Source organism: Dicentrarchus labrax, unplaced genomic scaffold (genome assembly GCF_905237075.1).
Source record: "Dicentrarchus labrax unplaced genomic scaffold, dlabrax2021, whole genome shotgun sequence".
NCBI lineage: Eukaryota > Metazoa > Chordata > Actinopteri > Moronidae > Dicentrarchus > Dicentrarchus labrax.
In genome coordinates this window covers 27,959,896-27,986,536 of record NW_026136720.1, presented here as the reverse complement: position 1 = coordinate 27,986,536, position 26,641 = coordinate 27,959,896, and the positions used below count along the sequence as shown (strand labels likewise).

General features: G+C 39.3%; 2 protein-coding genes and 1 long non-coding RNA gene across 4 annotated transcripts in view; all 3 read right to left on the bottom strand.

Moving 5' to 3' along the window:
- Positions 1-5,718, bottom strand: part of kiaa0513 (KIAA0513 ortholog) — a 32,633-nt gene extending 26,915 nt beyond the window's left edge. The window contains exon 1 of one of the 2 annotated variants that reach the window (XM_051383277.1): positions 5,387-5,718. The gene's annotated coding sequence lies outside the window, so the exon portion shown is untranslated. The remainder of the gene's footprint in view (positions 1-5,386) is intronic. The other variant, XM_051383278.1, reaches the window with a different exon arrangement.
- LOC127353823 (uncharacterized) overlaps positions 1-26,641 on the bottom strand; it is a 140,681-nt gene that overhangs the window by 32,607 nt on the left and 81,433 nt on the right. The window lies entirely within an intron of this gene.
- ces3 (carboxylesterase 3) lies at positions 6,248-19,027 on the bottom strand. Its single transcript, XM_051383223.1, has 13 exons — positions 18,859-19,027; positions 14,278-14,479; positions 14,037-14,175; positions 13,467-13,600; positions 13,164-13,317; positions 12,944-13,048; positions 11,543-11,644; positions 10,819-10,959; positions 10,615-10,695; positions 9,412-9,553; positions 8,970-9,119; positions 8,457-8,529; positions 6,248-6,844 (listed from the first exon to the last, which is right to left on the bottom strand). The coding sequence occupies exons 1-13, from the start codon at positions 18,923-18,925 to the stop codon at positions 6,658-6,660; spliced, it is 1,677 nt and encodes a 558-aa protein (XP_051239183.1). The 5' UTR covers positions 18,926-19,027; the 3' UTR covers positions 6,248-6,657.

Sequence of the window (26,641 nt, the reverse complement as noted above, 5' to 3'; positions counted from 1 at the left end):
TGGGCTAATCTGCTCCACTAGCTCCTCTATCAGAGGGCACTGTTTGGTCTTGTGATTGGACATCCACAGCTATACCGCTGTTAGCCTAAACACACATACACACACTCGCAGGCTAGGAGCCCTTGGGCCTGCTGTATGTTTGGGCTGCAGCTCTGAAGATGAGGTGGTTATGTAATGCAGTATTTAGTGAGCAAGACCCAGGGTGACACATTCAGACAGACAGACACACACACACAGCATGAGGGCAAAGATAAACACACGCATATACACACAAGCACACACACACACCTATATGTAACATGTTAAAATGTCAGCAAAAAAGGAGGAGAAAACAAAATGTAAGAAAATGATTTCATTGCCTCTCAAGCTGAACCTAAATAACTAGGATGGGCCTATATTTAAGCCATCCTGTCGGTTTAAAATCCTATAATTACTGGTCTCAATTATGTGCCATCTGGAGGAGAGTAATGTCCTTCAGCCACTGCTGAAACTGCAGCTGCTGTAGTTGATGACACTGTAGATCTGTCCAAAGCTTTTGATACTAATATTTTGTCAAATAAGCAGCTTTTCATTGGTTTTGGTGACTCTGCTATTGTTGCTGATGGCTTCAAATCAAGTTCAGGTGGTTTGAGGTGTCAAACAAGGATCAATTAGGGCAACTGTTATTTACTCTAAACAGAAATATTTCATTTTCAACTGAACATTGCAATGTTCATTTTTATGCTCTTAATACAATCTTGTACGTCACTGGCTCCACAGGTAGGAAGTACGGAAGTAGTGTTTTTAGGTATCCGTACATATTGTTTTTCAGACAACTTTTTACTTTTACTCCCTACTTTTTCACACAAATATAATATGTCTTACATTTTCAAAACAGGATTGTTACTGTAGTTACTTTAAACTTTAGGTTTGTTTTGCCACCTCTGGTTGGCTGTACCGCAACCCAGGTTTTCTCAGCACTGCTTTTTCTGCTTCTATTCATTTAAAGCTTCTGAAAAATAAAATAATAAAATAAAACATATTTTAAAGCCATTTTTGTTATTTAACATGAGAGAGCTCTGTATTTGTGTTGATTTGAAGGGTGATGTCAGGTACCTCTGTGCACCAGTTAGGGTTGAGCAACAATCTGATAACAGCTGGTGGGTTGTTTGGCCACTGTCAAACAAATCTGATCAAACCACACCCACACAGTCCATTTATTTATTTATTTTTTGTATATTATGTTTTCATTCATCATGTGTTTGAATTATTATAGTTTTGTATTTTTTGTTAGTTAAGTTAGTTTCCAGAGTGGGATTGCTCATTTCAGTTTAGTTTGAATTGTTTAAAGTTTTAGTCTTAGTTTTGTTATTATAATATGGAGCTATTTGTCAGAATAGCTATTAGAGTACAAACACACTGACTCCCAGTTAGGGTTAGTCAGTCTCAATAAATGCATGCACCAACGCCTCCTCATGCTTGCTGTGTTAACAGATTTGACCAAACTGACAGAGATTAAAACTAAAGAAATTTCCTTTATGTTTTTATTTTATTTTGGTTAGTTTTGTAAGTACTTTTTTATTTATTTGTATTGTTATTTCAGTTTAAGTTAACTATAATGACTTGGGTTTGATTGACTGCTCTGCATGACTGGACTGTTTTGTTTCTCTGGGAGCAGAAATCTTCCTGAATAAATAAAAAAAAAATGTTTTCATGCAGAAAAGGCAAAGTGACATCTTAGCAGGAAAACAGAGCATATGTCCCACAGTTCATCAGTCTTACTGGCGATACTGGAAGTGTGATGACTGGAGTGCTCAGTAAATCAGTGTTCCTTCACTCAGACTGCAAAGGTTGCAGTATTTCTGCTTTCATGAGCCTGAAGGGGAGCCTACACCTCCAACACACACATGCACAAACAAACACTAAATGACAACCTGCCCCTACACACCCCCTGAGGTAACGTGCAGAGAGGGAGGTGCTTCTTTCACGATGGAAGACCTGAGTGATTTAGTGGAGAGGATCTTTGCTTGTTGCTGTCAGATGTGCAGCACAACAGCATCACAAGACCCGTCCTGCACCCTCTTCTCATCTTCAGTGCACTTGATGATTCACACATGGAAGCGTTACGCAACGTGGCCCCGAGCCTCTCCCACCACCCCCAGGAAATGTTATTCAGCACACTCATCCGCAAAAACATGGTTGAGCAAGATATGAGCGAGGCTGGTACCCTCAACACTCACGCAGTCTCACAGTTCATCTATCTCTGTCACCCTGGGTTTATGAGCAATATGCGGCAAATGCAAAGCAATCAGTCAGCTTTTCTTCCATGTCAAATACCGTATTATAGAATATCAATTCAGCATGTGGGCAAGGTGCTTTCAAAGGCCCCTTCTCAGACCACTGGTCCATTACCCAAAGTGCTCTCTCAGGCATTCCTGAACAATGTTCAGCCTGATTGAGGTAGGAACCAATGCCCAACTGGGGACTTCCCTGACCCACAATCCTTTGCCTTCCTCGTGTAAGTTGAGAAGGCAAGTTGCTCGGAATTCTCATTATTGTGTCTACTGGGACGTCTAAGTCACCAAAGCATAAGCACAGAGTGCATTTCTTGTCCCACCACTTTTGACACTTCAAAAAGCTGTGATTTTCTTCCTTCTCTTCCTTGTAGGTGGCTTTAAGGTTGGTGTAATCCTACTGCAGTATAATCCTATGACAGTATTATTAATGTATTCTCAGGGAGATTGTTCCAACTCTTCATTTGTTGTTCCAACTCTATTCATTCAAGTGTTTCCCAAAGCCCAAGCTGATGTCCTCAAATGTCTTGTTTTGTCCACAACCCATTGATTAATTCAATAGCTGACTAATCAATTAATCAACTAATTGTTGCAGCTTTAATCATATTATCATGACTGAAAAGAAAGATGGCCAGAGCTATGAAAATAGTGTTCTAAGTGCAGGAATATGGCCACAGCCTCTTCTAGAGGAGCTTTGGCACAAGTCTGAACTATATCACAAAGAAGTGTTTGTGCTGATTACAGGCGTCAACAGGAGCAGTAATAACTTGTATCACCTTCTATCACCAACAAGTAGGAACTACTGCTATGCTGTCTGGCAACAGCTCGACAGCAATAATAAAGTCACATTGTTAAAATACAGCTTTAAAGCCAAACAGTGTGACATCTACTGCATTCTACTACAGATGACTTACAATACGAAGTTGCTGACATTTTGGTTCTCAGTTGGCCAGGTACACAGTGGAGGGGACAGCACTTACTGCTATAACTGCTCACTACAGGCATGAGTGACAAGCAGAAGTGGCAACACGAATGTAAATTTCAGAGGACCGGCCAGATGTACCGGAGACAGGAGGGGACTGCACTTGAACTGATATAATCTGGCTCTGTACAGGCAACACTCTGGTGATACAATACAGCAACACCACATCGTTTTCAAGGACCGGCAATTTTGGATTTACTGCGAGACAGAAAAACAAGGTGATACCCACAATGGCACTATAAATCAGGGATGTGATTGGTTGATGCCTTTATCTGCATTGTGCATTGCATTGTGGAAAAAAATGATGATGCGCTCTGTGTCAAAGTACTCATGACATACAGACAACAGTCCCAAAAAAACGCCTGCAGTATGTAAAGGCCTTAAGAGTGCAAAACTTAAACTATCAGGGTTTGGCTTTAAGGCACTTCCCACTGAAAGACACTCATACTCACTAACAGCATAACAACGAGAGGTCAAAGAGAACGTGGGCAATCTGTTCAATACTAATACCATGACTACCTCTTGACGCAGCATGTCAAATCTCTCGTTTCATCCACCCTTCAGGTCACATCACAATCTCACATGTAACACAGTGGAACACAAGTAGAGGCAAAAAGCCTGCCTGCGCAATTCATGCTCATTTAGAAGCTAAGAAATATTTCACGCTTTTTCTCCAGCTTTCGAGACATGAGTGGAAGACAAAAAACAGATAAGCCCACGTCATTGATAGCCACAAACATGCACAACTAAAAAAACACTGCAGAGCCAGGGAGGGATGAGCGATGGATGCTGTAAAACCTAGGAGGAAGTTCTCCCCCATGTGCCCTTCCAGATAACACTGAGCACAGTCTTTATCTGTCAACCCAAAGACCCGGAGCCCCATAATATTGTGTCAGGTTGGCATTTCCTTCACTGGCAATGGTTATTAAAGATCCCTAGGTTGATGTAATGGAACAAGATAAGTAGAGTGAATACAGTTTTGAAAGTGTAGTATGGGAATCTGTGATGAATTTAGAAATGACTGTGTAAACTGGCTACATGTTTTTTTTAATTTAATACAGCTCTGCCTCTTGTGTGTGCCGTGTTCACTGTCTGTAGCTATTATATACTCATTATGTACTGCTTTATTTAGGGCTATGTATTATCTGCCATCTGCTTGTGTGCCTGCAACTCTATCATAAATGGATAGAACGATACGCCAGACTCCATTAACAAATCTATCAATTTTAAAATTCACTGCTTGTCAGCGAGCGTGTTTACCTGATTAACCACGACATGGTAGCCACTGCAAATCAAGAGCAGCTATTTTCCAATGCGGCATTCGTGATAGTACTATAAAGCAGCACATATGTTCTAAAATATCATTATTCTTTGAGACAACTCGCTACAACCGATCATGTAAAAGGGCCGACTTTGTTAGAAGAAGCGTGTTGAACTTACTTGAGGACGAATTACAAAAGTTGAAATGTCTTACAAATACAATGCGCTTGGTGGATGATACATGTGCCGAAAATAGATTTATCTCGATAGAGTTGAGAAAAAGCTTTGTGTCATATTTCACTTGGTATTAATCTTAGTCAATAATCAAGGTCACCTTATATTGCAACCTTACTGAACGAGGTTTGGTCTGCGCTGTCTCCATACAGGACAACCAGAATCCGCTGTGAATTAATTAAGATATGAAGTTTAAAACATATGAATGAAACATACTTGGACTCCCATAGTGCAGACCACAGCTTATTATTTAACACAAATGCTGACCAGTGAGTTCAAGTTGCTGGACTGGGCGCACTTGACAGATAGGAAGCAGCGCTGAATAAACACAGCAAAAGGCTGACGTTTCCTGTAACGTTAGCCGCTGGTCCTTTCAGGTAAACGGGGATAGCCCACATCAGTCCGAGGGCGTATGTGCGAGTCAAGCCAAACACACATCAGAACAACTGTAATTCAACGATAAAGGCCAAGATATTACGAGAAGATGAAAATAACCCTCCTCTTTGACCCCAGGACCATTCAATTAAACTGAAATATATGCAAACATGGCGCTCACAAGTCGTAAATACAATAATAAGTCTCGAATGTAAAATTGTATATTTTATGAGACAACAACAGAAGTAACAACTTTACGTACATGAAACGTCCCGTGCTGGCAGTAGAGAGGGGCTGCTCCTCCTTACTGCTGTTTGTGCGTCGTAGGTTTTTGCTCGAGACGGAGGTCTCGAGGTAGAAGAAGAACGCAGGCGCAAACAGAGGTTAGCACGACGAGGGGGGGAACCCAATGACGTCGACGAGCGGCACAGCCAATGAAGCGCGGCCGAGCAGCCGTGGTGCCCCGTCAAGTCAGCGTGAATATTACCGGATGTTTCCTACACAATAAAAGCACGATGACTACATTTGGACCTCGAGCAACAACAGTTTAAGGAAAAATGTATTTTGTGGAAGCGTAAAATTGGGTTTTTAATCAATTATCTCCACTCAAACAGCTATTCGCATTAATTTAATGTTTGTCATAAAATAAATAAATATTTAATCTAAAAAGTATGAATATTTCATTCCATAAACAAAACTGAGGGTAAACTGATATTAGGTTTGTTATTAAATCATTTTTATAATTACATACTATAGCGTCAGTGTACTCAAAGGTTCTCTTTTGTAGAATAAATGTTTTATTTTAAGTGCTATGGTCGGAAATGTGCTTAGCACTCGTCTACACTACCTTGATGTGGGGTAAGCCCAGATACTGCTCAGAATGACGTCATTCCTTAGCCCGTGATGATGCATTACTATATCTCTGCGAGGTGAATGTTAACAAGGCAGTTTGCTTATCATTTGAATATGTTGCTTGGCGTGTGAAATGTATATGTATATAGCTATGGGAAAACAAATTAGTTCCCAAATTTATGGAAAATAAACTTTCATTCACTCACCTATGATTTCCGTTTGCATACACAAACTATGCTATCAGTGTGTTTTAACAAGAGACACATTTCCCTTCTTTGCAATGAAAGTATTTCCTTTAATTAAAGCTATGCAAAATACATGTAGAAAAAAGACACTTATATGGAATTAAAAGACTTGGTTAAAGAAGCACTCTAAATCCATTCTAAAACAGAAGAAAAGGGCAGTAATGAACCCATTAATGACTAATGACTACATATTCTATAGAAAACCCCCACAGATTTAGAGGAGGAAACACAAGATCTGCTGTGGAAACTGTCACACATGCGACTACTCAAAAGTCAACATATTTATCATGCCTTAATTGGTAAACAAAAAGTTGATTTTCAAAAAAGGGGGAAATTTAACTGTTAGGAGGTTAAGGTTATACTTATACATTTTGGTGAGGAGGCATACAAACTTGGGACCAGTACAAATGAAATGATGATGATGAAAATGCAGAGATCAGTTTCCAGGTTTGGCTGCTGTTGCTGCTAACTGCTGCAGCTTCTGAGGGAGGGTGACAGTAGCAAAATGGACCCTGTCCTCCTTCAGTTTCTGTCTCACCGTCTGCGTCAGGCCCAGCTCCATGTACTCCTGCTTCTGCCTGTCATACTGAGGCCAACTGACCACACTAGGACCATTGGGAGAGCTGAGGAGATATTCAAACATGTCAGCGACAGATGTTAGGGCGGTCTATGCAGCAAAGACAATCAGACTTATATGTTTGCTACTGATTTCATATGGTCAGCCTTTACTTTAGACATTTTTCCTTAAGGCCCCACTTTTCTATCATTTATGACTAGTGGTGAAGTGGCATATTTTATGGATATTTCCTATTGTATTCAACACATACAGAAGAACTGATAAACTGTGCAATGAACCCAAATAGTGAACACAATAACTGCAGGATGGTTGTGTAATACAAGAGATTTGGATACATTTTGAGCAGTGTATTATATCATATTATGTTATATATTCTAATATTATATTTCGGATATTTGTAGGATGTATGTGTTTTATTTTGACAGATTCTGTTTTCTTCTCCCTGATTGCCATTGTTCTAATGTAGTTCTAATGCAGAATGTTATCTTAAATAATAATCTAAACTTTTAAAATAACAATATTATTTGTTTATCTTCATGTGAATGCGTGTTATTCTAAAATATAGGATTTACATCCTACATCCTAGACATTTCAAAAATCAAGAAGGCCTTTGCAAACCCCTGTGAAACTTTGGCAACCCCTAGTGGGGGTCTTGACCCAGAGTTTGGGAACCACTGTTCCAAAGCAACTGCCTTATTGCCTGTAATATGAATAGAATGCTAATTACAAACATCCTGTGTACTCATCCACTATTCAGTTCCTCTTCTATTTGACTCTATCCAGTGAATATTTGCTGCTGCAGCATCCCAGTTTGGCTTAACTGTATTTATAAATATCTGCAGATTCTGCTAAATATGGCCATCTTGCTTTGCTGTATCACAGTATAGCATTTTCAGGTTTGCCTAACCTTGCAACAGGTACAAAGTAAGTATCAACTTTCAACTAAGCAGAATCTCTAAGACCTAAAGCTGGGGTAGGCAGGTTTTTTGTCACAGGTCTCTTCAGAATGAGGGCGTTCGTATGAGGGCTGTTCCACAAATGCAGATGCAACTCGAAATTATTTTCTGTTTTAACCTTTGGAACATACACTCTGTAACTGTCCTGTGATCTGCTGACCACTGAGCAGTTGGGGTTAAGGGCCTTGCTCAAGGGCACTTAAGCAGTGGTAATGAGGGAGGGGCAAGCGCTGCTACTCGAGATATGAGGTAAGAGGTTTCACTGCTGTTCAACAGGTAGGGTGGGGGGGGGGGGGTTAGGAAAGTGATACCCGCAGAAGGAAGTTTTCATGTGTATGTTCAAACTGCTGACCCCTATATTAATTTTTTCAAGTTGTAAACACAAGACTGACAAATCATCTTTTAAATGTGCTATGGTGAACACATCCAGCCGACACAGAGCAACATTCAGTTGGAATGCTAATGATTATAGCTCAGCAAAACAATGCAGATAGCGCAGTACATAAAACCGAAACAATGAACTGAAAGATGTTAAAAGCTCCATAGAGGTAACGGGAACTGCACTCAGGTGATAATTCTCTGTGGGTTTGTCTGTGTAAGAGACCCCTTTCACACTCCTTTGGTCTATTTTTCTCTATTGTCAGTATAAAAATATTGGTTAGTGCAGCTTTAATGACACTGTTGTTCCAAATGCATACTCACCCAGCACGGGCAAAGTTGGCCCAGTATGCCATCATGGTCCTACAAAGTCTTTCATCCTCCTTGGTAATGTTGCCTGAAGATGGGACAGGAGGAGTTTAATCACAAAATCTAATACGGATACCAATTAGCCGTGAGCTGAAGTGACAGCAAATTAAGCTATTTGACCTCAAAAACATTATTGTGGCACATTAGTAAAGTACTGAATAGAACTTTACCAGAGTCTAAAATGTGGCCTTAACAGCTCATTCAATTAATTTCCGCTTTTCAACACGTTGTTTCTTTTTAATTAATCTAAATTTGACAGCATTTGACACCAAACTGGGCTGGCCAGGCATTTTTTAGGATGGCAGCTGCCACCCCTGCTCCCACCCATTCCAAAAAGTCCAGAACTTGCTTTATATTCAATCCCTACCTACTAGGCCCTCACACATTTTTAATGAGAAAATACCAGAGCAGAAGAGCCCATTTAATCTAAAAATGTATATTCAGGGTAGCACATTACACACAACCTACCTATGATTTTTATGTGTCCATTCCAGAAGCATCCACCAAACATGAATCCGACATCATCTGCATGATCTGCTTTCACAAAGCTGGGCCTGGTGTGTCTGTGTATCTCAGCACGGTGTACAAACTCATACATGTAAACTGGAACACCCGCATCTAAATTCAGCAGGGAGAGAAAGGAGGAGAGGTGTATGCTTGGGCTGAGATGAAGTTCAAAGATCAAGAGCAAGTAGCTTATCCTTGTGGGTAATGATCGATGCATGAACTCTATGAGGCACAGCGTTCCCCATACCAGGCTGAAATGAGATTAAAGGAGCATCCAGTAATCTATAATCTGTACCAGCAAAATGCACCGACATTGACGGGATACTCAGGCCTTTAAATGTGACACAATCACTTATTCACTGTGCTGTCGAGATGCTCTTTCTCTGCTTTGCCCCCCTCTGACCTGAGTGGTACCCGGCCACCTTGACCACAGGCAACGTCATCAGCAGGTCTCCCACGACCTCAGTGAATCCGTCTCTGATCTCCTCTGGTGTTTTAGCGTCTTTAAGGTATTCATCTGCGATGAGTCTGTTGACAGAGGAGGCCTGAAACAGGGAAGTGTAACAACACATTATGTAATAACTGTAATAAATGCTCACTTCATTATGTTATAACATTTGGTAACAATCTGCAACATTGCCTGAACCCAATATGCAATACATTCCCCACATTGCGTAATAAATTATTATGCAATGTGGAAGTCAAACTTTTATTTTATGAGGTGCATTTTGCATAAACTGAAGCTTTTGTGTAAATATGGAAATTTTTGTTTAGTTTAGGAGCACTAGGAGGAGCAAGAGGAACCTGATTGTTTCACAGATTATCTGTCTCATGTACTACTGTCAGGATACAGTGAAAGCTTCAGTGAATATGACAAAACGTTTTTTTATAAAAAAAATACCTACTGCAGCTTTAAACAGTCAGATTAAACTCAGAATTGTCATAATAAATGAATATATATAAAAACAGCTCTCCAGCTTCAATCAGAACCAATCCATCTGTTTTCCTTTGGGCCTTCCCTATAGGGGGTTACATCTCTTACATCTGCATCACACCTCAAACTCTATGAGAAACTAATTTTAATTGCTTGAAAGTGCATATTGCACCATTGAATCAAAGACCCCCTGTCAAATGTTACCCTTTGGTACAGAGGGATTTTTAACACTCTCCCCCATGAAAGATTACAGGCTGTCTCAAAAGGAGAAGATGAGCTATTCCTGAAGATTTGGTCTTCTTTTCTAGATTTCTAGACCTGCAGACCTGAAAAACGTACTTCTAAAGGGATGTGGAAGACCCGTCACATAAGCCCATTTATGATATTGCTTCTGATGACTGGTTACCCTAAAACTCAGGTACATATAGTGGACTGTAAACTATGCGTTACTTAATTTCATATGATTAATTATAATACTTTGTGAATGTATATTTAGGTTTAATTCTGTTATTCTTTTTCTCTCTCTCTCTTTAATTTTCACTTTTATTTTTTATTATTATTTTGTATTGTCTTGGATGGGTGTTGGTATTGTGTGTTGTGTTCTTTGTTTAAACTCAATAAAGAAGTGTATATATATCTATATATATATATAATTATCATAACAGAGCTCACCCCTGTTGGATTGAACATGTTCATCACTGCCAGCACAGACTCTCTGTTCATACCGTTCTCCCAGCCAGGAGGGGCAAAGCTCTGTGATCAACATGAGACAATATTGGCCTCAGCATTAGAACGAGAAAACCACCACTGAAGATTGAGTGACACTGGCAGAAATAACGGCTGGGTAAAGTGCATTGTATCTGAACACTGTGTGACCTGAGGCAGGATCCATCCAAACTCATGGTTGGTTATTCCCATCATCACTGGAACCTTCAGCACTTCTTTCCTTTTGAGAAGCTCTTCTGCTGTGTCAGTCAGAAACACGCCGTCCACCACGGCTCCCAGGTAGATTCTCATCTAAACACAAGACAGGATTTACATAACAGTGCCATTATGGCCAACTTGATGAAGGGAAGGGAAACCCAACTTTTAATGAGTGTTTACAGGCTGCCATCTTGTGGTTAAAGTCAGGCATGACACTTGAATTTCTGATACAGCAGCTTTCTTTACCAAATTAAGTTGAATATAACTTTAGATTTGTTGTCTGAATTACAGAAATCTTCAAGCTCAGCTGTCAGACTTTTCAGCCATGACACCATACATGCCTTTTTTCAACACATATTTTAGTTAACAAAATGAAAAAACATTTATTTTATTCTGGGTATAGGCTACTCTTTTCTTCTTTTTCTTCTTTTTTTATAATTGGAGAATTTAAGAATTACTTTAGGCTTACAACAATGATCAAATTAAAATTAAAAGGTAAAAAAATAACAATTATACATTTCCATATACATTTCTGTCAAAGCCACATGGAGCCACTGGAGAGGGGTTAAAGAGCTAGACCCCTAATCTAGGATATGCAACATAAAAGAAAACACACAATTAAATTAAAGCCAACTACATCTATAACACCTGCTTGTATATCTTCACAATCATTTACCCTTTTAGTCGCATCAACCAGCTCGTCTTTACTTTTCCTCCTCATACATTGGACCAGTTCCTCTGTGCTACTGCTGTCACATCCAGTAAGGTTGGCTACAATCTAGGTATAAGGAAGAGTAAATGTACAATAGAAAATCATTACTAATTTTAATCTGTAACACATGAAAGTTGTATAAAAATATAAAATATAAAAAGGTTTTTGCCTTGTGTTGCAATTTTAACAATACTGAGAATTTCTTAAATGGGTGTGTCATTTTTCAAAATAATGGGAATTTTTGGAAAGAAAAGATCATTACACTTGAGGGCAAGTATTTTTTTTGTTTTAAAAAAAGAATTAATGTAGATTAACAAGCTAATTAGCCAGCATTAGCTAACTTAAGATGTGACTATGTCGCTTTTATCTATCTTCAAAATGTGGTTGTCTTAACCTAGCACATAGCAAATCTAAGCACAGGAAAGGAGAAAGTTGACCGATGTTCGGACCAAGGTTTGCTCAACTGTTATTGGAGCACAGAGCAAAAATGGGCGGGAAGGGTCAATTAAATAAAATGTTTTTTCTAATGAGTGTAAAACTTAGTGTAAAAACTAATTTTACGGAAATCTTACTGTATTTTTATTGACAGTTGAAATGTAGCGCCACACTATGTTTCTGCTCTGCCATTTTCTCATAAATTTGATGAGGAAGTGTGCAAGAAGCGCGACTGTCAATGGCTGCATGCTCAGTTCTCATGTCATTTAGGTTTTTACAACCATCTGACTCTGGCAAGCTAAATATGTCAGGGTTGTTTATTGGCACATAAATTCTTTAGAGAAATCTATATTAAAGTCTGTTGAGACATGACAAATGTACACAGTGCATGGCATTGCAGCACAAATGAAAGTGTTTATATTACACTATAATGTGTAATGTATCACCCAACTCAGCAGTTTCCTTCATAGAACTCCACTCTCATCAACCACTTTTCCAGCAGCTGTTTTCGGTAAAAGAAAACTACCTGTGCCAAACATCAGACAATCAAATTCAATTAGCCAGTGAACTAGAAATTAACTGAAGTGAATTTAGCAACTAAAAAGCCAGATTTTCTTTTATTGCCTTTATTTGATAGTTACAGCTGAAGATAGACAGAGAGGGGATGACACGCAGCAAAGGGCTACAGGTCGGATTTGAACCCTGGACCACTACAGCAAGGATTCAGCCTCGGTACGTGGGCCTACCCAGTGAGCTAACCGGGCGCCTCAAAGCTAGATATTTTAATGATATTAAACCAAGAGGAGAAGTGAGTATTGGAGGAGAGTCAATATTGGACTTAAATCCATTAGATGGACACAAACGCTAATGTTGCTGTGTGTGTTCTGTTGTTTCTAAATCAATTCTTACTCAGTTTACATATTACAGTACCTTGGCGTAACTCAAAGGATGGCTTGTAGTGTAGGTCCCGAGTGTGGCTACTCCACTTTGAAAAATTGCCCTCTGAAACAATCCTTTGGCTTGTGGAGACAGAGTCTGCTCATAAGGAAAGATACATAAGCAATGACTTGACAAATGGACGTGATACATAACCAATAAAAGATGCACTTGAATGTTTTCTTTCTTCCTGTAATTCTTTTTTTTTTTTTACCAGTATGGATGCACTGATGCCCCCTGCAGATTCTCCAGCTACTGTGACAGTTTGTGGATCGCCGCCGAAGGCCTCAATATTTTCCTGCACCCATCTTAGAGCTGCCAGCTGATCCAAGAATCCCCAGTTGCCCTGAGCTTGTTCGTTTCCAGTGCTTTGGGACAGGAAAAGCCAAGACACTTGGTTTGGATTCTTAGAGAGTCATTTCACCAAGAAACGTCTGGAAAAACGGCCACTGTGATACAGTTTATTTCTTTATTTGAAACCTGTGACAGAACAGTGAGGAGCAACACAGTTACTTACCTCAGGAATCCTAGAATGCCAAGGCGATACTGGATAACAACCATCACTATGTTTTCATAAGCAGCTAATGGAGCCCCATCATACTGAGAAGCTGCGCCCATCGCCAGACCTCCTCCATGGATCCACACCATCACCTGACACACAACATAACACAGGAACCTGCTGACCTCCCCACCTCTCTTCACACAAAATCTCAAGAAGAACAATACAATATAGATATAGATAAACAGACAGTCAGTATATGTTCATCTGAGCAATAAACAGAGGCAGCATCACATCACACAAGCTACTGTAACAAGCTCACTGAGCTGATACCAATACCATCCACTGGCTTTGTGTTACCATGAAGACACTTGAATGGTAAATTCAAACAAGCTCTGTTTGAACAAAGTTAATGAGCAGCTAAAACATTTAACATTACACAATGAACAGCTCTAAACTCAGCGTAAAGACAGGGGGTAGACAAAATAACACCTTATATTAGAATCCAGTCCAGTACAACAACACTGTGAGGGCATTCTGTTATTTTGTCCACTCATGCACATCCTCCACGCTGTCTCTTTAACCCACCGGCAGTTTGTCCCCTTGTGTTGCCTCAGCTGGAGCGTACACATTCAGATACAGACAGTCCTCTGAAAGCTCTGGTGGGGTGTACTGCATTGACATGGTCCTAGAAACATTTACAACTATTTCTGGATCCTGGATACACCTGAGATAGAGAGAGAAGAAGTGTGTGTCATCCAAAGGGAAAAAAACTCAAATCTTGTCATGTTGTGTGATCTTTGGGAATTCAGAGGTCATTCAGTCTTACATGGGGGGCTGGTGTGTGCCATCCCTCTCCCCCTCCCAAGGCCCTGTGTCCTGGGGAGCAGCAAAGCGGAGGGGCCCTACAGGGGGGCGGGCAAAGGGAATTCCCAGGTATTCCTTCGCCCTCCGCTCTGTGCCTTTAACCACCACATATCCCCCTCGGATTTGGCCATTTTTCAGAGAAACCACAAGGTCGATGCTCCCTGCTGAAGATACAAGTGCACTGTAAAAAAGGCTGTGTTTTTATAAGGTTATCCCAGTTTATTTTACAGATTTTTTTTCAGATTTAGTTAAATATGTCAAATTATAAATGTATTTACAAACAAAGCCTGTGAATTTACATGTCTAATGTAAAATAACATTTGAATATCGATTGAACTCTTAAATTCAAGTTATACTGTTAATACATTTCTAAAATTAGTGACAACAATAAAATAAGTATTTGTTCTGTTATTTTATAGTATTACAGTAGCACCCCAGCTGCCAGAATAATACCATTAAAGGCCATACCATTGTTTTTGTGAGGTTACAAATAATGTAGATTTTCCAACGCATGCTATATCTGCTATAACATGTGATAAATAAACCATCACAGCACACATTATGTCTGCTTTTATTAATGTCATGGTTATATTATTGTTGTATATATAGTATTGACTTGAAAAATGCCCTTTACTGCTGTTCAACAATAACATAACTTGAAGATGTGGATTCAGACATGTTTATTGTTTGCAAATTGTTGTTTGCACAGTTAAAGGGCTGTAATGGAAGGCTGCCTGAGAGCTCTGACAGATGTGTGATATTGATGTGATCATTATGCTATGGATGTGTGCAATATTCGCTCCTATTTATTTTCCTCTGATATGTATCTCCATTGTTATTACATGTTGTGTTTGTGGAGTTCCCGTGCATTTGGACCTTGGAACCAAAACATGTGCACTGCAAAAAAGGAATCTTAAAAGAGTAAAAAAATTCATCTTTTGCATTAAAAAAGTATCATTGTTTTCAGAACATATTCCTAATAATAAGATAATTAATAAGATATTACAGCTAATTTTGAGCTCAAATGAAACTAGTAACAACAATGGTTGCCTAATATCCCAGCAGAGGAACAGATTATTGCCCTTAAGAGAAAGTATTCCCGTCCTAGGGTTGGAGATGAAGCAGCTGTTTAGTTTTTCATTGTTTTCATAAAAAATGCTAAAAATAAGAATGTTTCTGGTGCCGTCATTTTTTTATTATGCTGTTGGAAGAAATTGTGTCTTATTGTAAGATTTTACTTTGCTAATTATTAGACTACGGTACAAATTCTTAAATTCAACTCAATAAAGTGACCAAAATATTTATTTCAATAAAGTCTATCTTAAAAAAATTCGTTTTCATTGCTTGTAATAAGCACAACTGGCTCACAGTTTTGGCATTTTTCTAGTTTTAAGGCCCATTACTATTAGTCTTTCAGTGCCTACATTTACATGCTAATTTTGAGAATTCTAGCCAAGCAAAACCGTCTTACACCTTTAGCAGATTTTTTTGCTCAATACAAGAAAATGTTTATTATATTTAAGAATATTTATTTTTCTAGAAGGGCTGTTTTTGCAGTGATATATGTGATGTCATTATAAAGTCTGGAGCTGTTTGAGTATGTTCATGCTACAAATGTTACAAAATAAAGTATGCCTAAAGTTCCCCTCCAGTCAGAAATCAGTGTTTCTTCTTGTTCCTACAGTGTGCTGTTTGAAGGCTGTCTGTGCAGAGTTTGACTCCAGAAGGATGTTTTCACATTCATCTGTTGAAAGTGGAAAGTTTCTCTGTGCTCATTGAAAATGTGATTGTAAGGGGCGGGGCCTACCAGCAAGATTTGTGACATCACAAATAGCATATAAGCCAGTCCCAGTCCATATTGCAACTTGTATAGTGTAATGCTTTGGTTTGCCAAAGTGTCTGTATTTGATAAGACTCAACAGTCAAGTATATTTTTCCATAATGACTGACCCCACCTTTAAAGGTCCAGTGTGTAACATTTAGGAGGATCTATATGGAATATAACATTCATAGATATGGTTTCATTAGTGTATAATCAACTGAAAATAAGAATGCTTGTGTATTCATTACAGAATTAGAATGAGCCGTTTTTATCTACTGAGTCTGCCATGTTGACAAACCAAACACTGACTCTAGTTTTAGTCTAGTTTTTCACGGCCCTGTAGTTTCTCCTTAATGCTTGGAAAGGGAGTGGTATGCAGTTGGTTGCAGTCTGCAACTTTACCACTAGATGCTACTAAATTCTACATACTGGTCCTTTAAAACAGTTAGTATACATATTAAAAATACAATTTGTGGCCTATTTGTGAAGTTCAGTTGATAAAGACCTTACAAAGTCATCATTTCTTGTACACTAAATGGAGAAAAAACATGAATACTGCATACAGTTAGTATGTAGTGGGAGGGGTTCCTACTGTAGCAATGGGATTATCTTATGTTATGTAAATTCTCATTAAATGCATGCTTTGAAATTGATATTGCAGTCTCCATACCATCATTCAAAGCCAACCACCAGCTGAACTCCGTCGGACACGTTTTTGTTTCATTTTAAGTTTTATATATATATATATATATATATATATATGTTATATTTAAGTTCAAAACCCAGCACAAAGACAGCTATTTGCTACATTTGGCTACATCAACAAAAAAACAAAATAAAAGACCAACCACTGAAGGCCAGAATTTCTAGAGAGGACATAATGTGCCATACAGATAAAAACTTGTGTCCAAATACAGAATAGATTAGAACACTTTTTTTGGAATGTGGAATGCATTTCAAATTGGTCGGGGCCTTCGGCACTGCAGTATCACAGAGAAAGGCAGCCAGGCCACCAATTTTTAATGGGAAGTTTTATTTACATCACATGACACAATTAGCCAATACATTTTTAGATAGCAGAATTTATTGCTTTGTCATCGGTGGTGGTCACAGAGTATGGTTACCATAGACTATAATTCTATTTTTTTAGATTATTAGAAAGCAGCTACCAATGATAATTATTATTACTTTTGCATGTTTAATGTTCAAAAGTTGGTAGGTCTTCGGCCCTACATGACCATTCTTGGCATGGAGACTTTAGGGGGTGGCAGTAATATCTGCTGATTTAATCCCAACCAATCACATATATCAGTATTTGCTTGGAAAAGCTTCCAAATGAAGATGTTTGAATTCAAAAACATTATATTGTTGTGTAAAGCATTCAATGGAAATATTTAAAGGCTGCATTAGAAATCTATAAATTATTTTATTTCCAGATCAAAACACATCCAAATATATGTCTTTTATCAGTGAATGCTAGCCTATCACTGAGTCTTAATTGTTGGTCTAAATAAAAGTTTTACATTTAAAACTAAACTAGGGTGGCCAGGCAGCTGCCACCCCATGCTAAGCCTCTAGATCCACCTCTGTTATGCTACCTGTTGTTGTTAGTGGTTTTTTATTGTGTTGACAGAGTTTGTTGGGTAAAACGGTTCACCAGAGTTCTGGTAGAATGAGTGTAGAATGTGTAGAGCTGCATGTTGTTAAAGAGAATTGTATGAGGAGTGTCAAGCTGTGGTGGAAAGTAACAGAGTACAATTACTGTAAGTATTGTACTTAAGCACACATTTTAGGTACCTCTATTTAAGTATCCCACCTTATGCTCTATTCTATTTGACTACATTTATTGACAGCTGGAGTTATTAGTGTAGTGTGTAGGAGCCTGTTGCGGTGTTGTTGCAGATTGCAAATCACTTGCTTCACTATCCCACTCCAACTGTGAAAGAGAAACTGGGGTGGCCACGAAATGTGTGAAAAAGCCTGAGCAGCCACAACCAGCATTTGGTTTGTCCATTCTGGGCTACTTAAACATGGCGGACTCGACGGACGGCAACCCGCTCCCTCTGTAGATAAAATATTACCTCATTCTAAGGTAATGAAAACACAAAGATTCTTATATTCAGACGATTATACACTAATGAAAACATAACATACATTAATATTATATACCATTTCTGACAAGAGATCCTCCTAAATGTTAAACACACATCTTCATCATCTTACTAGCTCCACCTTGACAAACTACATTTCATGCAGGACTTTTACTTGCAACAAGAGTATTTTTACAGTGTGGCATTGCCAGTTGTATTAAATTGGATATTTCTTCCACCACTGGTTTACAAAAAAAGAATTTAGCACTGAGACATGCATGTAAGCAATTGTAAGAACAACGTAATACAGGGATTACTTGGTGGGTTTGGAAAATTCCATAATCCACTTATTGTTTTATGAAACCCTTACAAAATTCCCTAAACAAACACAGGTCAAGCTACAACAAGGCTGTGATTGTTATATAGCTGACCGTATGAACAAGGTTTCTTTTAGTCAAATGTCAATATGCTTGGTCTTATGAAACTTATATTTGTTTGATCGTTCTTGACATCCCTGGGGCTGCAGAGTTATTAGAAAACTGTACAATGACCATACACATCTGTCATATGCAGTAGCTGGTGCATCAGAATGTCTTGCCCTAATATGAGGTAAAATAAATTGTGTTCTTACCTGGTGTTGCCTGTGCTATCTCTGTCAGCGCAGAAAGGAGATAAACAATGAACAGTGCTGTTCTCATCCTGACTGTGCTCGAAGAAAAGACAGAGAATTACAGTGTGCTTTGAGAGAAAAAGCCCTCTCTGCCCCTGTCCTGGCCCTCTAGTACAGCACCACCCCTCCCACACACACACTCTCTCTCACACACACACACACACACACTTACAATTCTGAATGCACTTTCTGAATGCACTGAATGTACATGCACTTTCAACCTCATTATGACACAACCACAGCTCAGCAAATAGTATAATCTTCATTGATTGAACCCTCAATGCACCACAAGCTCTGACCGCTGAGTCAAAAATAACTGAATCCTGCTCTTTAACCAAAACAGCTCAATGCTGCAAAACAACATTTCTATAATGCTCTCTATACTGATATTACTGCAAACACACAATGTTCTCTTAGGTTTAGAACAAATTAAATTATTTATATCTATTCAATTGTTCTTATTTGAATGGAAACTGACTGTAAGAAATTAACTGCTCGCATTATGCTGTGGGCTTCTGTCAGTTATACACATACTGTAGACTGTGGTTAGGTGTAGATATTTTTGGTTGTTTTTTTTGTAATTGCTATTTATTTATTTAAGTTTTCAGTACAAATGACAAGGACAAACAATGCCCCTCCTCCCCCACCAAGAACACAAAAACAAAGCATTAACTAACAATATATCAAAAACAAAAAGCAACTACACAACAGTACGATATAGATATACAAACAAAAAGGAAAATGATGTCTACACTCGAGGTCAGTGTTTCTCAAATGGGGATATGTGTACCCATAGGGATAAACTGGATAATGTTCATTTAGTAAATGATGGTCCCATTTACAGTAAAATAGAGCATAAAGCAGGGTATGCTTTAGGGCGTGGCTACCTTGTGATTGACAGGTCATTCTCAGTGAGTCCGTCCAGCTCAGCACACCAAACTCAGACCACACTGTCAAACTAGGCAGTGCTGATCAGATATGAATCCAGATTCTGTAACTGCGTCTACTGTTTCTCTCCTTAAATCTATTCAGAAACATATTTTAGTGTACTGTTTATCTGGAATACTAGAACATATGTTACCAGGTGGGCTGCCATTCCTACTTCAGACGAGTGAAAACTACACAGCCAATACGTGCAGCTCAACTTGCTGTCTGGACCAAGCGTGACATTGATGAGTGTTGCAACTCGTCTAAAAACCGCTAAAAAACTGCCACATGCTGCACAAGAGGATGGTTCTGCAGGCAACACGTTTCTAGGAGTGCGTCTCAGTGTGATAAGCCCCTAAGGCATCCATATGTATTTGGCTGAATGTAATAGTCATGTGCAAAGTGGGGCCATGTTGTCACAGTTTAAACTTGGCGTTTCCAAAAAACTGCACTCTGGAACCTGGTTTCAAAAGTTGCAGTTTTCAGGCCACGTTGTCGAGTGACCAAAAGGCTGCAACAAAAGTTTACAGCTTTATACAAAAACTGTTATTGTGTAAACAGGGCCTAACAATACAGTCTATAACAAAAACAACAAGCAACAACACAGCAGTACTATGGGCAATGGGCTTGGCCTGTGACTGTAGGTGTAGAATCTCATTAAGGCTGGATCTGGTTTTCTCCCCGTTGCCTGTGATGTAGACAAGTCCTCTGGCCTGAACCAGCACAAAGACGTGATGCTGAGGCAGTCAACCTCTCGTCTGTATTACCGTGTATTATTATACTGTAAGTGCTGTATTACTTGCAGCACTCACAGAATAAAATACATTCTGAACATGCATTGTGAATATACATATTTTTTATATATTATCTGGAAAAGCAAAATAAACTATAATATTGTTTCGTTGGTTGGTGTATCAGAGATTTCCAACTCATACTTGCATTGCTGACTCAAGCTTTTGTATGATGCTGTATAGCTAAGAGGTGTCCCAAATATTTTGACAGCTGGATTACATTCTTCTTGCACTTGCACAAGAGAAGAGAAGAGAAGAGAAGAGAAGAGAAGAGAAGAGAAAAGAAAAGAAAAGAAGAGAAGGGAAGAGAAGAGAAGAGAAAAGAAAAGAAAAGAAGAGAAAAGAAAAGAAAAGAAAAGAAAAGAAAAGAAAAGAAAAGAAGAGTAGAGAAGAGAAAAGAAGAGAAGATATATATTCTCCCTCTGGCCCATTGAGCTCCATTGTTGTCCAAAAACTATTAAACACATCAGTGAGCCACACTGTTGCACTGGGTGACATGTTCCTTCATTACCATGAACACACACTGTAGTTTATTTCAAGTCAATCACACATACACGTACGTCCTGCTGCCAGAAATACTCACTAGAGCCCCAAATGTATATTAAACGGCAGTTGAAGATAATCCCCAACAAAAGCACTATTTCTTCCTCTTTTGAGTCATTGAGAGATTCACTAATTCTTTATTGGTTGTTGTAAATGTATGGGCCTTGTTGACTACTGAGTCACAGACAATTTGGGCTCAGACCAAGATCTGCTGCCCAAAGTCACAGGACCAGATACACATCCACGCTAATGGAGCCAAAATATGAACTGCTTCCTCAAACACTGTCGAACATCTGCTACTTTTGATTCCGACTGTGATTAGGCTTGTCTTAGTTGACCTTTCCTAAGTCCCGCCTCTTTTTGCTTTGTGCTCTAATGCAGTTGAGCAAGCCTCGGTCAACTTCCTCCTTTCCTGTTCTTAGATATGCTATGGCTAGGCTAATCTGTTTTGAAAAGACAACCACCCTTTGAAGAAAGAAAAGTGACATATATATAATCACATCTTTAGTAAGCTAATGTTACCGTAACAAAACGTGTTTAACACTAGCAAACAATTAGCTAGCTAGTTACATCTGATAGCTAATGTTAGCAAAGTTAGCAAGGTATACCAATACCACGGTATACTGTATTATGGAAATTGACAGTTTCTTTGCTATTGAATTCTACCATATCAGTTCTATTGGAAAAATATAGGACATAGGCCTAATATTTTGTGAAATTATAATAAAGTGCCTTTTCAACCCAAAAAACCCTTAATGGAAGAAAGCTCAGTAAGAGCAACAAAGGAAGGATCCCTCACCCAGGATGGGCAGACATGGAATAGGCTAGATATTGTGTATACAGAATAGCCCAAAACAGCAAAATTACCTGGCCTATATGGAAAACCAGGATGACAAAATTATAGATGAATAGGATGACCTTGAGCAACTTCCAGTTGCCACCAAACACATAGGAACAAACCACTAAAAACAACGCCTGGTGTGCGCTCCTATTGGGCTGCGCGTCACAGGTTGGGTTTTTTTAAGTTTTTTTTTTTTGGCCTTTTCATGTTTTTATTTGATAGAGAGAGCTGAAGATTGACAGGAAAGGGGGGTAGAGAGAGAGGGGATGACGAGCAGCAAAGGGCCGCAGGTTGGATTCCAACCCGGGCCGCTGGAGCAACTCTATATATAGAACGCCAGCTCTACCCACTGAGCTAACCGGGCACCTGTGTCACAGGTTTTTTTTGCAGTTTTTCCTTTTTTATTTGTCACCTCCTTGGAGATATCACTTTGGAAAGAATAATATCACAATATTGAAGACTTTCAAATGTTATATTTGAATAATAGCCAATATTGGCCATAGCAACGCTGTGATTTCCTGTTTAATGGTGCTTAGGAGCAATGTTGAGCAGTAACTCACTACAAGTAATTTGAGCTACAGTTGCTCTTCTGTTGGATCGGACCACTGGCCAGCCTTCACTCCCCACGTGCATCAGTGAACCTTGGCCCCCCATGACCCTGTCGCTGGTTCTTTTCCTTCCATGGAGCACTTTTGATAGGTACTGAACACTGCAGACCGTTCACCAGTCAGTGCTCACAATATTATGGCAGATCAGTGTATATAATGTATAAATTCAGATGTACTAAGCATAACCTGCAAGTACAACCAAATAGCAATCTGCAGTGCACACAGGGATGATACTGTAACTGAAGCTGGAGACTGAGCTGGGTTAGGGTCTGGGAAGAAGGTTGGCCAGGGCAGTGCGAGGGTCCTGACAGTAAGTCACTAAAAAAAACATGTTTTATAGATATTTCTTATTATATTCAATGCATAACAATAACAGTATAGAACAAATGATAAACTGTACAATGAACCCAAACAGTGAACTTAATAACTGCAGGAAGTTTGTGTAAAGCCAGAGATTTAGATAAATTATGAGCTGATTATTTATAACATTCCTGATATTTTAGAAAAACTATGCAATTCTTTGTCTGTATTATGGTTTTTTTGGGGGTTTTTTTCATGCGCATGCACTGACACTTGGTCATTGTTCTATTACCTCTTTGGTTATTTTGACTGTGTACTTTTCCAATGCAGGATGAGGCTGTGAGAGAGAATGAAAGCTTTGTGAATATAGCTTGTGTCATGTCTTCATCATGCCCTTATTATGTGACTACTTTTAAGTTAGCCTCTTAAAAGTCCAGTGGGTAACATTTAGGAGGCTTTAGATAGGGCCCTTTGCGTTTTTGCAGCCACTGTAGTTTCTCCTACACACTTCACAGCCCGTTCTTATTCCCAGGTCATCAAATACAGATAGGGGTGGTGTTCAGTTAGCTGCAATCTGCAACTTCACCACTAGATGCCACTAAATCCTGCAAACTTGACCTTTAATAATAACCTAAACTTTAAAAATAACAATTTCATTTAATTTTCTTCTCATAAGTCAATGAAGTGCTGAGATATTGACCTACTGTGTGTATTTTAAAAGTTGTCTTTAAGTTGCAAAGTTATCTTACACTCCTCAAGTAGGCTTTGCAAACCAAGCTTTGCTGACCCCTAGTAGGGGTCGGGATTCCTCCAGGTTGGGAGCCTACGGTGGCTTCTTCTTCTTCTTCTTCTTCTTCATATCTTTTGGGTCTGGTCCCACTAGTGGCCTGGCGCACGTCCATCTTGTCGAGCGGATTTGCAGCATTTATGTCTTGTAGTTGTTTGGGGTTTTGTGTGTGTTTTGAAATTTGCATCATTTTTCTGTTGCATTTGTTTTGTGAGGTTGTATGTTTGTGCTTCTGACTCGTTTCTGTGATTGCAGCATTTTTCTGTTGCTGCATTTTTCTGTTGCATTTTTTTTATGTGTTTGTGTGCTTTTGGATTTGCATCATTCCTGTGTTTGAAGCGTTTTGCTATTTGCGACGCGTTTGCCCTTGTCGGCCACCGTAGGAACCAGTTGACTAAATGAATAGTTGGAATAAATGAAATTCACACTTATTCTAGCAATTTTTACCCTGTTTACACATCATATCTACTGTAGGATGCAAGAAATCTGAAATGAATCACTTTTACTGGGCAGTATAAATGTAGCCGAACTAACTAACAAACAAGCAAATAACTCAGATCAGACTTACTGCAATAGTGGAAAATACTACTATAATTAACCTACTTGGCAATGTAGGGGATGCTTAATTTAGTGAACACACATTTAGCAAGATTCAGATTGGGAATGGAACTCAGCAAGCAAAGGATCAATATTGCAAGTGCAGTTCAAATGTATCCACTTCTAACAGCACTGGGCATTAGCACATTACACAAATACCATCACAGTGTACTGCAAGAGATTGACTAAGGTTACAGAGGTGTCAGAAGCTCTGGGTGTTTTAAAGACACTTGGCAGTAATCTTTAGGCAATGCTAATTTGATGAAACTGTGAACAGATCCTAGCCTGTCAAATCAATCCCCAACCCCAGAGGTCAGATTTGGCAACACTGTTTACCTTTGTACAGTCAGTAGAAACAAGGTGTTCCATCAGGTCGAACAAACATGGTGAGCTCTGTGAACTTGACGTAGGAGCAGCAAGGCCGTGTTTTCAACCTCGTTCTGCTACAAGGTGGATTCACTTCATAGGCATTCTGCTTAATAAGAAGCTTATCTGTAACATGTTGCTGAACAGTGGTTTGGCTAAGGGGCACTGAAGAATACAGTACAATGGATGTGGATGTGGATGTCAATAGACAATTGACTTTCTCAACGCATAAGAGTTTGACAGCAAGTAAAACACAGTTAATAACATTAATGGTTGCTCAGTTCCATTAAGTGTTTGAGTAAGACATTCAAGTGAGCTATCATGCATGAAACAATGCCCTGGAACTGCATCACTTACATGGAATGCTGCTGTCTTTAATTAATGATATTAAAGCTTCATTAGGTAACATTTATAAAAATGTATGAAAAAGATAGTTGATTGTTGAGTCTCATTCTCAGGCCCTAAATCGTCTGTATTTGAAGACCTCAGAATGGAGCTCAACAATCAACCATCTTTCTGATTGGTTGTTTTCTTTTTTGGTTTTGGTTGGATTCTTGTAAATGCCATTAGGAGCACTAGGAGGAGCCAGAGGAACCTGATTTTTTCATAGATTATCCGTCTCACGACTACTATGTACTTTATCCTGACATATAGTGAAAGTTTCAGCAAATATGACAAAACAGTATAAAGCTCTAGCATACAGCAGCATCATTGGACACTAAGTCAGACAGCTTAGAAGATGCACTACTGTAGCCCAACATATAGCCTGAGCAGTTGTGTAAAGACTCTCTTGTTGCAAGCAGAGTGGCATTTGAGCCAACCAGAGGGAAACATGGGGACACTTGCTGTGACTTTTTGTTGAAGAATGAGAGTCTACAGCTAGACTAACATCTCTGTGAGGCTGTACTTAGGATCTCCCATAATCCGACCCTCCTCTTCCCTGGTAGCTCACCTGGTTGACCTGGCACCCCATGTACTAAGGCTGCCAGGGTTTGAGTCCAACCTGTGGCCCTTCTCTGGGGTGAATACACACCGAACACCCTTCCCAGTTCTGCCACCAGTCTTTACCTCTTCCAATGCTCCCAGGGTTACCAGCCCCCGCTCTTTAAGACCAAGTACCAGAGACTTGTTGAAGGATCGGTCCATTCTTCTCCACACTTCCGACCGCTACCATCACCGCAGCACTCCTGCTCCTCACTACACCCCTGGCCAGGGGGTCTGGCTGTCCATGCGGGACTTGCACTTCAAGGTCAAATCTAGGAAGTTCCTCAGTTTGTGGGCCTGTTTCCCAATTCCAAGGTCATCAACCCAGTCGATATCTGCCATCACCTTCCCCGGTCCATGTACTTCCATCCTACCTTCCCCATCTGGCGACTTAAGACTGACTGAGTTCCTGACCTGCCTGTTTGTACCTTTGCCTGATCTTTGGATCCTTGGATTCCCAGCCTGATACTTTTGCCTGTTCTGCCCAATTACTTTGTTTGCTTAATTGCCTTCAGTTAACTGAACTGTGATTTTACCTATATGTCTTGTTTCGTGCCTCTGGGTTCTTGCCAGCCTGATTTTGAGCCGTAAAAGTTTAGCGTGTTAGCATACTAACATTTGTTAATTTGCAGTGGTGTCGTGCAGAGTATATGCGGGTATACAGAGTATACCCACTTCTTTTTTTAGTCAACATTTCTATTCATTCAGTAGTGTTCTGCAAGCGAAGGCAGGATATAATAGTCATAATAGTCATACACCAAATTGTTGGGGAAATGAAGAGTCACCAGATCACCAAACTAAATATAATTAATCCTCTAGGAAATGGTAGTGGCCTGAATTCTATTACCGTCACTTGTGCCCCCCTGCTAGCATGACTAATTTTAAGCAGGGAAGTGTCCAGTATTTTTGGTTTATGCCACTTAAATTGATGCATTACCTATGATGCCTCATGACTAAAGTTGTCAGTTTTTCACAATAAAAAAAAAAGAAACAATCTGAA

Bases quoted from the DNA above. Each gene is read 5' to 3' on its own strand.
- ces3 (XM_051383223.1), bottom strand. From the start codon at position 18,925: ATGAGAACAGCACTGTTCATTGTTTATCTCCTTTCTGCGCTGACAGAG. The intron at 13,049-13,163 runs GTAAAAAAAAAA...CCTTATGAGCAG, and splicing joins GCATCAGTGCATCCATACTG to ACTCTGTCTCCACAAGCCAA. The intron at 10,960-11,542 runs GTAAATGATTGT...TCTTGTGTTTAG, and splicing joins TGGTTGATGCGACTAAAAGG to ATGAGAATCTACCTGGGAGC.